At 24.5% G+C, this 15,201-nt stretch overlaps 1 protein-coding gene across 2 annotated transcripts in view; it reads left to right on the forward strand.

Annotated features, from left to right (window-relative positions):
• Positions 1–14,624, forward strand: part of LOC119687054 (myb-like protein AA) — a 49,385-nt gene extending 34,761 nt beyond the window's left edge. For both annotated transcript variants that reach the window (XM_038101209.1, XM_038101210.1), the window contains 2 exons: positions 13,598–13,827; positions 13,890–14,624. In XM_038101209.1, coding sequence (XP_037957137.1) covers positions 13,598–13,827; positions 13,890–14,609 — 950 coding nt within the window. In that variant the 3' untranslated portion in view covers positions 14,610–14,624. The remainder of the gene's footprint in view (positions 1–13,597; positions 13,828–13,889) is intronic.
• Positions 14,625–15,201: the final 577 nt, after the last annotated feature.

Genomic DNA, 15,201 nt, shown 5'->3' on the forward strand with positions numbered 1-15,201 from the left:
GTTGAAATTGAAATTGCTTTTATTTAAATTATGATCGTACGTGTCAATTCATTCTTCTGACGTAGAAGCTGCAAGCAATACATAATAGAAATAGACGTAGAAGGCTTTGTGATAAATATAAAATAAAAACATTTACAAAAATTGTGTTTATATGTATAAAATACTTTCATTTAAGTAATAAAAACAAATAACTTTAATTTCAATTAATTTTAAATTATTTTTAGTTAAAAAGAAATCTTAGTTTTTTTTTGTGTTAGTTTTTTTTTTGTGTCATTAACATTCCTAAATCTGTTGTCAATTAGTAAATTTTATTTATATCAAAGTATTATTAAATATTTTAGAAAAATTGTTTATAATACATTATTCCGATCAATTCAGACCAACTAAATTGCTATCTAAATATATTTGATGGTACTTTAGTAGATGATCAAGTGAACATTTTTGATTGCAAGTAGCTTTACAAACATATTTTGAAAGAAATTTTTTCTGTCAATTTTTATTTGGAGATAAATTTCTATGATTCATAAGTAATACTTTGATTGGAAAACACAAGAATTCTCTATTGAAAGTAAAGTAAATTAAAAAATTAAAATTAATATAAGCTTATATAAAGTTGATGTATTGCATAAATTAAAACACATTCAAGGAACGTTGAAGAATCTATAGGCGGAGGCTTTCTTTCAAATTATTGGATAAGTAATAGGAAACCTATTTGTCTATATTTGCAGCTAGCAATTATTTTTTTAGTCGATAAAATTTGTCATTATATCGTATCTATATTGAAATTCGACATTCCAAATAGATAATCGAGTACTATCTACTGTTAAAGTATTCATTGTCCAGATGCTTTTGTTGAGCTACTTATAAACAAACACATTAAACTCATTTAACATTTAATATGTTTAAAAATCAGCTGTTGTGTTCATATTTTGTCTGCGTTACTGATCACAAGCACAACAAAGGTGCAAAAGCTAATTTTGCAACTAAAGTATTAAATTTCCATTCACGATATATGTGAAGACATTGTGACTATCACTAAAAACAGAAAAGAAAAAGAAAATTATACTTTCAAATATGTTTCTCTGTAAAAAGAGAAATATATTTTAGTATATCAAGTATATAATATATATTAGTACATTAATACTGTAATACAACAATGACATTGTAATGAAACGAGTTTACAACCAGTTTCTTTTGCTAAAACATATTAAACCTATTTTAACATTAGAAATATGTCGGTCTAGACACGGCTTAACGTGCTTTCAATATCTTCCATAAAAACTATTAAAAGCAATTGAAAATAAAATAATACTTTTTAAATTAGTAAATAAATCTACTGCAATATATAATCTATATAGGAAGTGATAATTCTTTTTAAGACATTTTATAAATTATATAGTGTTAGCATATATTATTATCTATCACACAGACTTATCTTTTAGCTTGACAAGATTCTCATCAAAATTTTTTTTGTATACCACCATATATTATCTGTGGTAGTTAATAATTTAATTATTAAAATTCTTAGCTTAGTTAAATCTTACTATGGGGTATGTTATTAGCTTTATGTCAAATAATCGATATATAATCGATTTTGCTGGAATATTTTTTTAAATAAATAAATTGTATTTTTTTTTTTTGATAAAACACTTCTATTTTTTTTATAATTAAATTTTATTTTTTTTTATTAAATAATTTGTATTTTTTTAATGAAAAAATAATCTTAGTATTTACTACCACAAAACGTCTAAAACTCTTGTCCTGTTAATGATTTCATATAAAAAAAATCGGTGGAAGTACAACAAAATAGATATAGTAAGCTATAATTACTTAGTATATATAACTTTAACTTTAATTCGATAAATATATTAATAATACCCTTTTAAAAATTTTGTTATTTTCTGTATACTGAATAAATGTAAATACTCGTAACTGATTTTAATTAATTTACATTTGTTAACTAGGTTAGCAACAAATTATAAATAATATATTAATTTATACAAGATATAAATTTGTCCATTAATTTCTAGATTAATGCATTTTTTCATAGTTGTTTTTTTTTATTAAAACTTATCGCTTAATAAATTTAAATTAAAAATTTTGTTGAGCTAATTCAGATTGGTTATAGTTATTGTCAGTTTCAGTACTCAAACTTGTTTAACGAAAGTAGAGAATATTCTGGAACTTCATTTAATATATACTTTACTATATAGTTTAATGAAAGGAAGGAAGTAAATTTAATAGAAATTTTATTATATCATTGACCTCGCTTTCTTGTTGAGATATGATTAGTTTATTCTCTTCAATGATGTGTATAGATGTCATTTATTCGTAAATATTGGCCTTTAGAAATTCCAATATGTTTACAAATAAAATAAATAATATTTCTATTGTGACATAATTATGTAGCGATAATTGTTGCTCCATATATGGTGTATAAAATCTTTCATTCCAATTGATATTAGTTTAGTCTTATTACTGTGGTAAACAGTACTGATGAACAGTACGATGAAATTTGTTGTATGTTTGTTATGATAGAATTTCCCTCGATATGAGTTATTCCTTTTTAGCCACTTATCTAGATTTAGAGTCATGTATCTAAATCATGTAAGTGTTTTTTAAAAGTCAATTTCAAGAATAGATATTCGCTTTACTATCTCTCACTAGCTTAGGTAACACATAAAAATTCTAGTATACTTAGTTTGTCAATATAACTTTACTTTACTCCTAGTTTTCTTATTCATTACTCTTTCATTTCTAAATTAGTCTAAAAAAAATGCCATGTGAATGACGATAAAATCTAGATTTCTGAATCTGTGCAGGCTTTAAATTGTTGCGTTGTAATAGACTTTTGATAGACTTTTTATATTAGTTATAAGTATATAATTTTTGAACCTAAAGTGTGTGTATACGAACATTAAACCCAGATGTTTTCAAAGACCACAGATAGATGATGGATATTTAGTGGAATTTAAAACTGCTGTAGGATTAGGCTGAGAATTTACTTGACCGGAAATTATATTATTGGAATTGAAAATTTATTTCTTTACTGTTTTTTTTTTATCCGAAAATTGCTTTTCTGGTTATAGAACATTCATATAACTTTTAATAAGATATTTGTCATATTTTGAAAAATTTTAGTTATTTTATGTTATTTTTTTTGTATATTTTTTTCTAGTTTTTTATTTAATTTCTTTTTCTGTGATTTGCATTTTTTATTTCATTTCTTTTATCTCTAATTTTTATTTATTTCTTTGATTTTTGTATTTTATTTAATATCTTTTTTCTTTAATTTTTGTTTTTTATTTAATTATGTTTTTTAAGTTTTGTATTTTATTTAAATTTTTCCTTTGAATTTTGTGTTTATTTAATTTCTTTTTTCTTTGATTTTTTTTTAATTTCGTTTTTTTTAAATTGTTTTTTAAATTTTATTTAAGTTTTTAAATTTCCTTTTTTTAAAATTGTTTTTTTTTTTTATTTTTTTTTATTTTTTTTTATATTTTTTTAATGTCTTTTTTATTTCTTTTTCTTTCATTTCCTTTTTTTAATTTATTTATTTTTTATTTCTTTATTATTAATTTTTTAAAAATTTTTTTCTTTTAAAAATATAAGCTCATAGTTATATATTTTTTTATATACTATTAAATATTTTTTTTAATGTTCTCTTTTAATTTTTTTCATACATATAGTTTTATATTTTTACTTCTACATTTTTAATTCTTTTAATATTTTTATTTTACGCTGTTTTACTTTTCTATGTTTTTATTTTGTTAATATTTTTAGTCTTTTTTATATTTTTATTCTTTTTATATTTTTATTCTTTTTATATTTTTATTCTTTTTATATTTTTAGTTTTTTTTTATTATTCAGCCTTTTTTATGTTTTTATACTTTTCTTTATTATTTTCTATATTTTTATTCTTTTTTATATTTTTATTCTTTTTTATATTTTTATTCTTTTTTATATTTTTAGTCTTTTTTATATTTTTATTATTTTTTTATATATTTTAGTTTTTTTTATATTTTTAGTTTTTTTTATATTTTTATTCTCTTGATAGTTTTAGTGTTTTATTTATTATTCAGCCTTTTTTTGTTTTTAAACTTTTCTTTATTATTTTCTATATTTTTATTCTTTTATATATTTTTAGTTTTTTTTATATTTTTAATCTTTTTTTATATTTTTAGTTTTTTTTATATTTTTAGTTTTCTTTATATTTTTAGTCTTTTTTATATTTTTTTCTATATTTTTATTCTTTATATTTTTATTCTTTTAATTTCTTAATTTTTCTATATATTCATATTCTGTTTTTTATATTTTTTTTCGATTTTTTTTATTATAATAATAAATTATTATTTTTTATTATATTTTTTTATATTATTTTTTTATATTATTTTTTTTTATATATATTTATTTACTATTTTTTTTCTTTATATATTTATTTACTAAATTTTTTTTGTATTAATTTATTATTTTATTATATTTTTATTATATATATATTATATTTTTATTCTGTTTTTTATTTCTCCTTCTTATTTCTGTTAATTTTATTATATTATTTTTTTTATATTTTATTTTAAAAATATTTTAAAAATCTGAAGTTTTCAATGTAAAAAAATGTATATAAATGACTTTACAAATATGTTTCTTTCTTTTCTATTTGTTTTTCACTAAGGAATTAATGTATATGTTACAATATGTATGTATTTTTTTTACAAAAATATAATTTAAAAATTTTTACAGAAATTATTTAAAAAAATTTTTTAAGTTTAAAAATATGTCCTCTAATCAAACATTAAAATTTTCAATTAAACATTTAAATTTAACTTTAAAAAAAATATGTATTTTTCCATCTGTCTAGTTTAGTTTTACTTGTGTAAGCATTAAAGTCTGATAATATCTATTTGGACCTAATTAAGGACTTTGTTCTTTGACAGAAAAGACATCATACAATAGCAGCATCCATGCATAAGCTTGAAAATTTTTACCACTATCATTATCAGTATTACTTAGTGTACCAAGCAACTGTCATTCTTTAAAGAGTATGTCCTTAGTGTAACCGGTAGCACTAAATTACCAGTAGTAGCCAACAGATTCATCTAACAATACCACAAATGTGGACCATATTGATTTAAAAAATTATTTCCTAATTCATATACACTATTAGAAAAGGGTTTAGGCATATTTTTACAGCATTTCGAATGCAAATGCGAATACTATATTAAATGCATATTAAATAACAGAAAGCTTTCTATTTCTTCGAGAATTCCGGTGTATTATATTACTGCAGGTTTTTTCAGGGTGTGTGCATTTCAGTTCAACTTTCTTTTTTTGGATTGCAGTAGAAATTTAAATTTGGTTAGACACATCAGGACCACAGATCTTTGTTGAATATTATATTAGCAAAAAAATGTTCAGTAATTATTTACAATGATTATTTTTAACAATTAAATAATTAACAATTAAATATAAAGCAAATAAGTTATAAACCTACAAATACTAATATATGTATATATGGTAAATTTCAGAGTCGTTTGCTTGTCTTTATGTGGCAACTATATGTCTATTTGTCAATAAACGTGACATAATTTATTTTTAAATTAAATGCAAGTGTCGAAATGAAATCGTTATTCTGGTCATTCAATCTGAATTAATCTTTTAACAGCTGTATATATTATATTGAAATGAGTTTTGCGCTAAGCTGCAGAAAATATGTAATTAAATGTCTTTTAAGTTGAAAAAGTAATTTCTCACTCGTTATCGTATAAACAATATTTCCATAAAACCTGCTGTGTGGCTAATTTGTTACTTACATGACATATAATATTATACATATTTAATAAAAAATCAAATGTTATAAATAAAGTTAAAATAACATATATACCTAAACAGAAACAGTACTCAATATCCTAAAAACCATTTAAAATTTAACATGTGTTTTATGTTAAATTCTGCTTTTTTTTTTGTAAGAAAACTTGTTGAATTTTCTAGGTTTCGAATTCCATTGTGAACATTTCGAACATTATACAATATTATTTTTTATGCAACCTTATGCCACGTTTTACTTTTCATATTTAAAATTTATTAAATAAAGTTTTACCAACTGTTCTAGATGTTTGATCTGAACGTACATGTATTTATGTTATTGCTATTACCTAACGTACATATATAAAAATAGTTTAATTGCTTATAAATGATTTATTTTCGTATGTCTCGATTTCTATTGAGCAGTCCGCACCACACGCCATCAGTACACGATCATTTTTCAATACCAGCGATCGATTACCAGTCAAACATAATTTGAACTACTCAATTAAGCACCACTCATGGTTAACACGAATATGTTTTTATTGATATATATTTTTTTTATTAAATATATTTTATATATAAATATAAATAATATATATATACATGTATTGTATACATATTTATATAAAAAATAGTCTTAATATTTTTAATAAATTTGTCTTTGACGAAAGGTTTTTTTGTATAATGATTGTTTTATTAGATTATATAAGATTTTATAATAAATAATAAACAATAAAGTAATTTAAAATTTGTGAGAAACTAAAAAAGGCGAAAACTCTGAAACAATCGAAAAGCAGTTGGTTATGGCTACCTTTTTTTTAGGACATGTAATGGACATGTAACGAGGGTATTGCTAATGGTCTAGTTCAAAGAAATAATAACTCGAGCATAGTACGCAACATCACCAAATAAATTAAGTATTGTTATAACGAATAAAATCATTATTTAAAAGGAAATAAAATAATAGACACCGTCTCATAGGCCCGATGCCTATCCCATTAATTCACCAGACTCAGTTCCCAGTAAATGGACCAAATGAAGACATGAAATAAGTCATAAAATAAATATTTTGAAGACTTTGACGCGACATATTATTTTGTACTTTTTTGGATCACAAAAAATGAATCATATTAAAGAGATATGTTTAATCTATATATATAAATAAGTAGGAGAAGTAAATAGAGCGGGAAGTTAACAAATAGAGAGATTAACGAAAACATATATATAAGGGAAAAAGTACTTTGTATAGAGCATAAATAAAAATTGTTAAGTAGCTAACGGTGGAAAAATATATAGGTTTGTTTAAAAATTTTTTTTTTTACAACTTTTATAATAAATTAATAAACTCATAAAAGTAATTTAAAAACTTATAACATTACAAGTTCAAATATTTAAAATATGTTTTGTTTACATACACACACACATATATATATGCTATATTAACCTTGTATTTAGTATTGCAAACTACAGTGGGAATGATTTTAACTCGCTTTTAAAAAATTACAAAATGTTAATGATTTTGTTTTTATTAATTTTTTTATATTTTTTGTTCTATTGTTTTTTTTTTTGTAACTTTAATTGATAAACTTCTTTCTCTTTTTTATTTATGACTTTTTAGTTATTTTTTTTTAATAATAATTAATTATTTTTTAATAAAGAGGTTTTTTCGATAATTTTTTTAATAATAATATTTTATTGTTTTAATAATAATTTTTTGTATTTTTAATAATAATATTTTATTTTTTTAATGATAATTTTTTATTTTTTTAATAATAATTTTTGAATAAAGTATTCGTGTTGCTGTAAAGCTACGCTTTCTTTGTATATTGACAAAGAAAAAAGAAATAATTTTTATTTTTTTAATAATAATTTTTTGTATTTTTAATAATAATTTTTTATTTTTTTAATAATAATTTTTTATTTTTTTAAGAATAATTTTTTATTTTTTTTTTATAATAATATTTTATTTTTTATGTTATTAGTATTATTATTTTTTTATTGTTTTGTATTAATTAAAAAAAAAGGAAAAAAAGGAATAAAAAAAAGAGAAAAAAATAAAATAAAAAAGTTTAAAAAGAAGTAGAAGTAGTAAAAATAAAAAGAAGTATGAATAACATTAATCCAAAAAAATGGAGTAAGTTGTTTACTCCTAAGTATATCGGATCATCGGATCATTCCCCTTCAAGACAATGCGAGTTTTCACACATCTCGTTTAACAACTGACTATTTGAATATTCAGAAAATCGAATTGATGGGTCATCCGCCTGATTTGGTGCAGTCCTGATTTGGCATCTGATGACTTCTTCTTGTTCCTAAACGTCAAGAATAAATTGTGTAGACAACAATTTTTGTTCAATTTGGAGGATTGAAGAATAGAATAAAATCTGAAGAATATTGGAGAATACTTCGAGAAACAAAGCAATTTTCAATAAGTTAGTACTTTTTCATAATGACGCTTAATGTGTTAATAGTGACTCTCGTATATATTTATACAAAAGGTTTTCGTAGAAATTAATAATCAAACATTTTTTTTTGCATTTCTTAAACTCTTTTGTGAAATTGTTCTTTTCACCTTTAGGCTTTTGCTACTTGTGTTTTGCATTTTTGGTGAGCTCAGTATTGACTGCGTGCATAAATAGAGTGAAGCCGTTTATTAGGTAATTGATAAAAAACCTAATTTAGTCGACCAATTTATATGTATCAGTTTTAATAATATGTATATATTAATATATTTAATTATTGATTCAATTTTTGTACTATTCAGTTAATTTTGTTTGCTCATACATTCATTGCTTGATGAAAAATCAATATAAACTTTAATTTTTGGATTCTGGAATTCGCTAATAAAAATAAATTCTACCCACTGTTTATTGTTATTATTAAATTAAAAAATTCTGTGCTCTATATTTTCGAAACACACACATATTCATATACTGTTTGCCTTGTGTCTGACTTGTGGTTTTATATATGATCTGCGGTATATTTCTAAGAATTATTTTTAGCTGTGTAGGTCCATTTGAACGTATCGATAGAGATTATGCATTGACTTGAAACCAGTATGTAAATTGCAGAATGCTGTAGACCCAGCCCAAGCCCGTATACATGTATGTTTATTGTTTTTTTTTATTGAAACAATATACATATTTTTTTTATATAAATTTAATCTGTAAGTTTTTATAATTAAATGAAATAAAGTACGCTGTTTGTTATTGTAAATTTAACAGGTGTTGTAGCAAGGCCAATATTTATGATTACTTTTGTAGTACTGGCAGTAGTGCTGGTGTTAAAATCAATGCAATAGTTTCAATGCAAAAATATATTGTGCAATGTACCTACCAATATATAGAAAAATAAATTCACGTGTCTTTGTGCCTAATTTAAACTAAAGCAACTTAATGGGCTTAAGAGAAGACTTCTCCATAAACTTCTCTATGTATAAAGTGCGTATGAAAACACAAAGAATTTATTTAATTCATTTATATATATCCGTATAATAAAAACATATATTTACATATATATGCATTGTTGTTGCAATGAACTATCAATTAATGACATTTTTTTTGTTTTGGAGTGCTTAATATAATTTATTGCAAGTGTTGTCTGGTCTAGAATTGTTATTGTAGTTTGTTGTTTCATTTGCCTTCACACTTGATTGCGACAAAGTTCTAAATACAAAACTTTATGCAATGCAAACCTTGTAATTGGGGCATTGCGATAACCCTAAGGACCCATGTGATGATATTCGTAGAACTAATCTTCTAAATATGAGTTCGTCATTGTTACATTGTTGTTATTGTTTTTTGTTACTATGTATTTGTTATTGTTATAATTTGTATTGGAATGCTGGGTCATCTAGAATAGTTTGCTTAGTGTTAAACAGAATTATTTGTATAGCAACGAAAATCTCACGTTAGTTCAAAAAAGGTTATTCAGATTTGTTTAGAAACTATAGGCTTATAACATATTGTTGTTGCTGTTTCTCATACATAAATAAGATAATATTAAATTCCATAAAAGTATCCTTAATCTATTACTCTATCTACGCAAAACAATCCTACTTAAGATCTGTGCTTTATTAAGAGTCAGAGAATGACAAATGGAAAAAAGCTCGAATCAATCACTTCTGCGCACTACTACTTATTATATATATAAGTATATAAGCATATAGCGTCGAAATTCAAAATCGTTAAAAATTCTTTAGTATATGTCAAATTATTAGTATATGGTTTTATAAATAATACACGTTTGATAGCAGTAATTTTACTAATAATCTTAGCTGCTCAATGATCAAAATAATTAAAAATATGTTGAAAGAAATGTATGATGCATTTGAGAAAACATATAGTATCCAGACATATAGTGTCTAGATATTCTTCAACACTGGGTATTGTAACACTTTTCGTAAAATTCAGAACATTTTTCGGACATTTTTGGGATCAACCGCTTTTGAAGCGGTTAGAAAGGTTTCTTCGTTCGTTTCTTCATACATTTATTAAGCACACAGAACCAGAATCCTGCGAAAATCATTTCTTGCTCAAAAGTAGTTATACAGTAGTTAAGCGAGAGACCAATGCTGTCCAAAGCTGTGTATAAGAGAACGTTTACAAAGCTTCCCACTTATTTTCTCAGGCAGTCAAGCAGTTTTGACATTCTTAACAACGTTTTTATTTTTAATTAATTGTAAGTGATATGCTTTTTCTCTTTTCTGGATAATAGGTCAATAGTAATATGACAGTAATGCCAGAACAGATTGTGTAATCAAAAGCGATGGTGGTACTTCGTTTATATTATAATTATTTTTTTGGGTAGGTATCACTTGTTTTTCTAAGAGCATATGTAAACCGATCCATTTAAAGACGAATGCTAAGCATTACCAAGTTTTTGAAAGTCTAAAATAAAAACTATTATAATTATTTTCTTGGGTTGTAACACTGATTTTCATAAGAGCATATGTAAAGCGATCCATTTAATGACGAATGCTAAGCATTACTGACTTCATGAAAGTTCAGAAAAGTATATGGCTATAAAGTGGTTGAGCAGGTTAAGGTGAAAACTGATTTAAATCTCAGCAAAAAAAATATTAATATCTATACTGAACTAATGATAAGTCATATTGATGTCAAGTAATATCTAAAAAAAAATTGAATTTAGATTATGAGGATTTCTGCAGGTTTTACCGTGGGATTTAGGAAAAAATAAAACAGATATAATGCGTAGGTTTTGCTGCGACTAATCGCACAACTAAGGGTTCGGAATTATAATTTCGGAAAACTTTGTTAAAATAATAAGCTCTAAAGTAATTTTGTGGAATTGGTAATAATAACTGCTTATAAGTATTGTTACCATATTGAAAGATTGTTTTATAAGATCAAATAAAAAATTACAAAACTATCTTTTAATAACTAATAAGTTATAATTTTAACTATTAAGATACTACAAAGGAAAGAGAATTGACTTCAACAATGAAGTCATATACATAATAAATGTGTATTTTGAGGTGGGTTTATAGATGAATGGCTCTATGAGAAGACCTGGTTTGCGAGAGTCGATATTAATTAACAAAAATTTTTTTTATTAATTAATATTTAAATTATTGTGTGGTGTTTCTTATTTTATAATGCATCTATAAGGAACTTGTTCTAAAATAATTTGGTATATTATGTATATTTAAATTTCTGAGTGTCGGTTTCTGTTGGTATTTCCTTCTGGTTTTTAGGCTTTTGGAATTTTGTTCTATTAACTTTGTATTATATTGATTTATTATTATTCAAGTCATCGTCACTCATATGTTTTGATATTATTTAAGGTTTTTACGTCATTATTTTTTATTTAAATTTGTCTGAAATAGTTCCAAGAACTGCATGGTTGATTGTATTTATACGCAATATTTTGTTCTAGACAAAAGTGTGTTGTTATGCCTTAAATATTTCTTTATGAATTTTATGGATCTTTTCTATTGCATGTTTATGTATATGTTATAAATATGTGTATTTTTAGCGGTCTATGTCCTTCATTGCGTGAATAAATAAAATTTTTAATATCTTTTGACTTTTATGATATTGAAACTATATTTACGTAGTATATATTTTACTATCGAAATATTTCTATGAGATACGTGTGAATTGTTGTAGTTTTCAAATTAAAATTTTATTTATTTTTCTTTGCCAATGAGTATATTTTATTTCAATTTGATTTTAATATTCGTATCTATTTTCTATTTTGTTGTTTTACTTGTTTATTGAATTTCAATAAAAATCTTATGAAATAAAATTTTTCAAACGTTTATTAAGGTTGTAGAAAAATTTATTATGCTCTTTCTTTACATATTATTAAAAATAATTTATTAAAAAATTAAAAACAATTTGTAAAAATATTAAATTGACTTAAACATATTTTAAAATTTATTTATTTTTTACACAATATTACTCTTTAAGGTTTATGCACAACCTAGTGCAGCTAGTTTATACTATGTTTACACTATCGTATTTAACTCGACAAATGTGCAGAAATATGTGTCATTTTGCGTATAAAATCTACACAAAATCCATGTAAAAATATGTTAAAGAAATAAGTTCGATAAGTCTAAGTGTAAACACAGTATAAGATGCTTTTATTTTCAAAAATAGTTATAAAGACGTTAATATTTTTTTATAAAATGAATAGTAAATATTAAAATAAAGTTCCGGGGGGGGAGTTGCTGTTAGTGCATACTTCCGTTAGAAATGTAGCAATTAGAAATAACATATGTTAGCAAAATTTAATAAGATTAAAATAACTAACCGTCTGTTTTACTTCTCTACTTTCTGTATTTTTTCTTTTCCTATACTGCTTCCTCGCTTACTTCCTAATTTACTTAATTTCTAATCGACATTCCTTATATATTTTTCTTCAGCAGAGCTAAAACACTAACAAAATAACTCAAAACAAATGTTTTAAATATGCTGTTGACACGATTTGAAACGTTTTCCTAAGTGAATGTACAATAATTATATCAATTTCCATTTTGAAATACTTTGTCAACTTTTTTGGCATTTCTGTGAAAAAGATTGCGTTAGTGTGCTTAAGAATTACACTGTTTAAGTAATTCGATCTGTTTTCCTGCCCCAATGCTCACTTGAAACTTGAGTTCAAATAACCTTTGTATTCGTTCCATAGAAGTGGGTACGTTACTTCGTATTGATCCTGGACGACTTTTATTTAAATTTCACCTCTTTCCCTTTATGATTATTGTCACAATAAACCTCAAAGTATGCAGTGACATGGTGACATAGTTTCCAACCCTTCCAAAATCTATCTTTCCAATCCATTCTCACTTCTAAATAAATCTCTTCATCCTCACATTATCAATACTTATCTACATCCTAATCCATGTATTTGGCTTTGTGATTCCATTTATGGTAAGTTATCAGCTTTATAGATTCTTACGGGCTACAATAACAAAAATAAATATTCGAAGATGTTTAAGTTTTTTATAACATTCGAACCCGAAAGGCTATTCGAACAAATAATATTCTTAATTTAACTTTACTTGCTGTATATATATATCTCACTGTCCTCGAGCTAAATGCTCGAAAATAGTCATATTCGAACATCAAGCTGTTGAAGCTTCGAATAGTTTGAATAACATTAGTAGAAGCTTCAGTAAAATATTAAATAATTTCCATGAGAGTTAGTGAGAGTTTAAATCAAATATTTTTGGGCATTTACTATTAACTCATTTCAAATATATAACACCTAATACATATAATGAATAATACTTATTAATTAACATATTCCACTTAATTTTTTTTAGAGCATTGGAATGATATCAAACCTTCGTCTCAGCTTTTGGATTTTCCAATTGGAACTATTATTTCTCATCCGAATACATTAACAAAAGTTCAAAACGCTATTGATGTTGAAACTTTTGGGTCAACCAATTTTGATACTGCGGTACTTACGCAATTAACACCACCACATTCTCCACCACAAACAGCCGCTTCATCAGCCTTTCCAAATGCATCAATTGAAACATCTACCAATGTAAGTTAGTTAAGAATGAACTTAAAAGAACTTTAATAAGAGTTTTTCTTCCACATCACTAGGTTAATGATGCTCCGTTCCAAGTTTCATCTACTCCTCCGTTAGCTTCACCAGTTCAAATTGTAACCAACGATAAGTTTGGATCATCGGCAGTTCAACCAACATTTTTAAATTTTAATAATTGGCAACAACAACAACAACAGCAGCAGCAACAACAACAACAACAACAACAACAGCAAGAACAACAGCAACAACAAAATCAACATAGTACAGTTGGTGCGCTCAATAATGAATTCAATGTTGATATTGCACGTGAAATGCAAATTGTCGATGAAATCGTTAATAAGCGTGTCAAGGAACTATTTGACTCTAACAATGACGACTGCGAATCTATGTCTTCATATTCTGCACCATCACAAATTGAATCTAGTACGGACGAAGAATGGATGCCATGTTCTTCATATTCTTCGGCAGGTTCGTCACCAGCTCACAATGGATGTGAAGAGTCCAGTTTAAAGGCCACTGCTACTAATGGCTCAAAGAAGCGTACTCGTCCATATGGTCGTGGAATCGAAGATCGTAAATTACGTAAAAAGGAACAAAACAAAAACGCCGCTACTCGTTATCGCCAGAAGAAGAAGCTCGAAATGGAAAATGTGCTTAGCGAAGAACAACAGCTAACCCAGCGCAATGACGAATTGAAACGTATTTTGAGCGATCGCAAACGTGAAGAAAAATATTTAAAGACGCTTATACGTGAATTCTATGCCAAAAAACAGTGAAAAGCACCTGGCGAATAATGTTCGTTGTTTTCGTGCTGTGTATTTTTTTATGTTTTAAAAATTCCTCATCTTTAAGTTGCAAAGTTATTGACATTAAAAATATGCTTCTCAGTACAAATTCTGCTCTGTTTTCTGCAAAATATTAGTACAATAATTTCAATTTTAATCATTAACGCTGCTTTTAAACCATTTTGCTGTTAATTTTTAATATATTCTTTTCATATTTGTTTAATTGTGCGAAAACATGACCATTTAAATGTATTTACATAAAAATTTTATTGTATATTTGTGCAAGTAGATTGTTATGCCATTAACCAAATTAAGGGTTTAACACACATGACAAGACATTAAAAAAATTTTAAGTCTTCGAATCAATTTTGTTAATTCTTAATTTGAAACATTTATTAGCAAACACAATGCATAAGGCACACCATCTTAAAAATTGCAATCAAAACCCTTTTTATAATGCTGACTTTGCCTATGTCAATAAATGCGTAACAATTTACTTAATAATATTTGTACAGAATAATTATTGTGCAAAATTGTTATATCAAAATATACACAAATTTTCAATAAATAAAAAGGGTAAATT

The sequence above is a fragment of the Teleopsis dalmanni genome, chromosome X (assembly GCF_002237135.1).
Source record: "Teleopsis dalmanni isolate 2A chromosome X, ASM223713v2, whole genome shotgun sequence".
In the NCBI taxonomy this organism is placed as follows: Eukaryota; Metazoa; Arthropoda; class Insecta; order Diptera; family Diopsidae; genus Teleopsis; species Teleopsis dalmanni.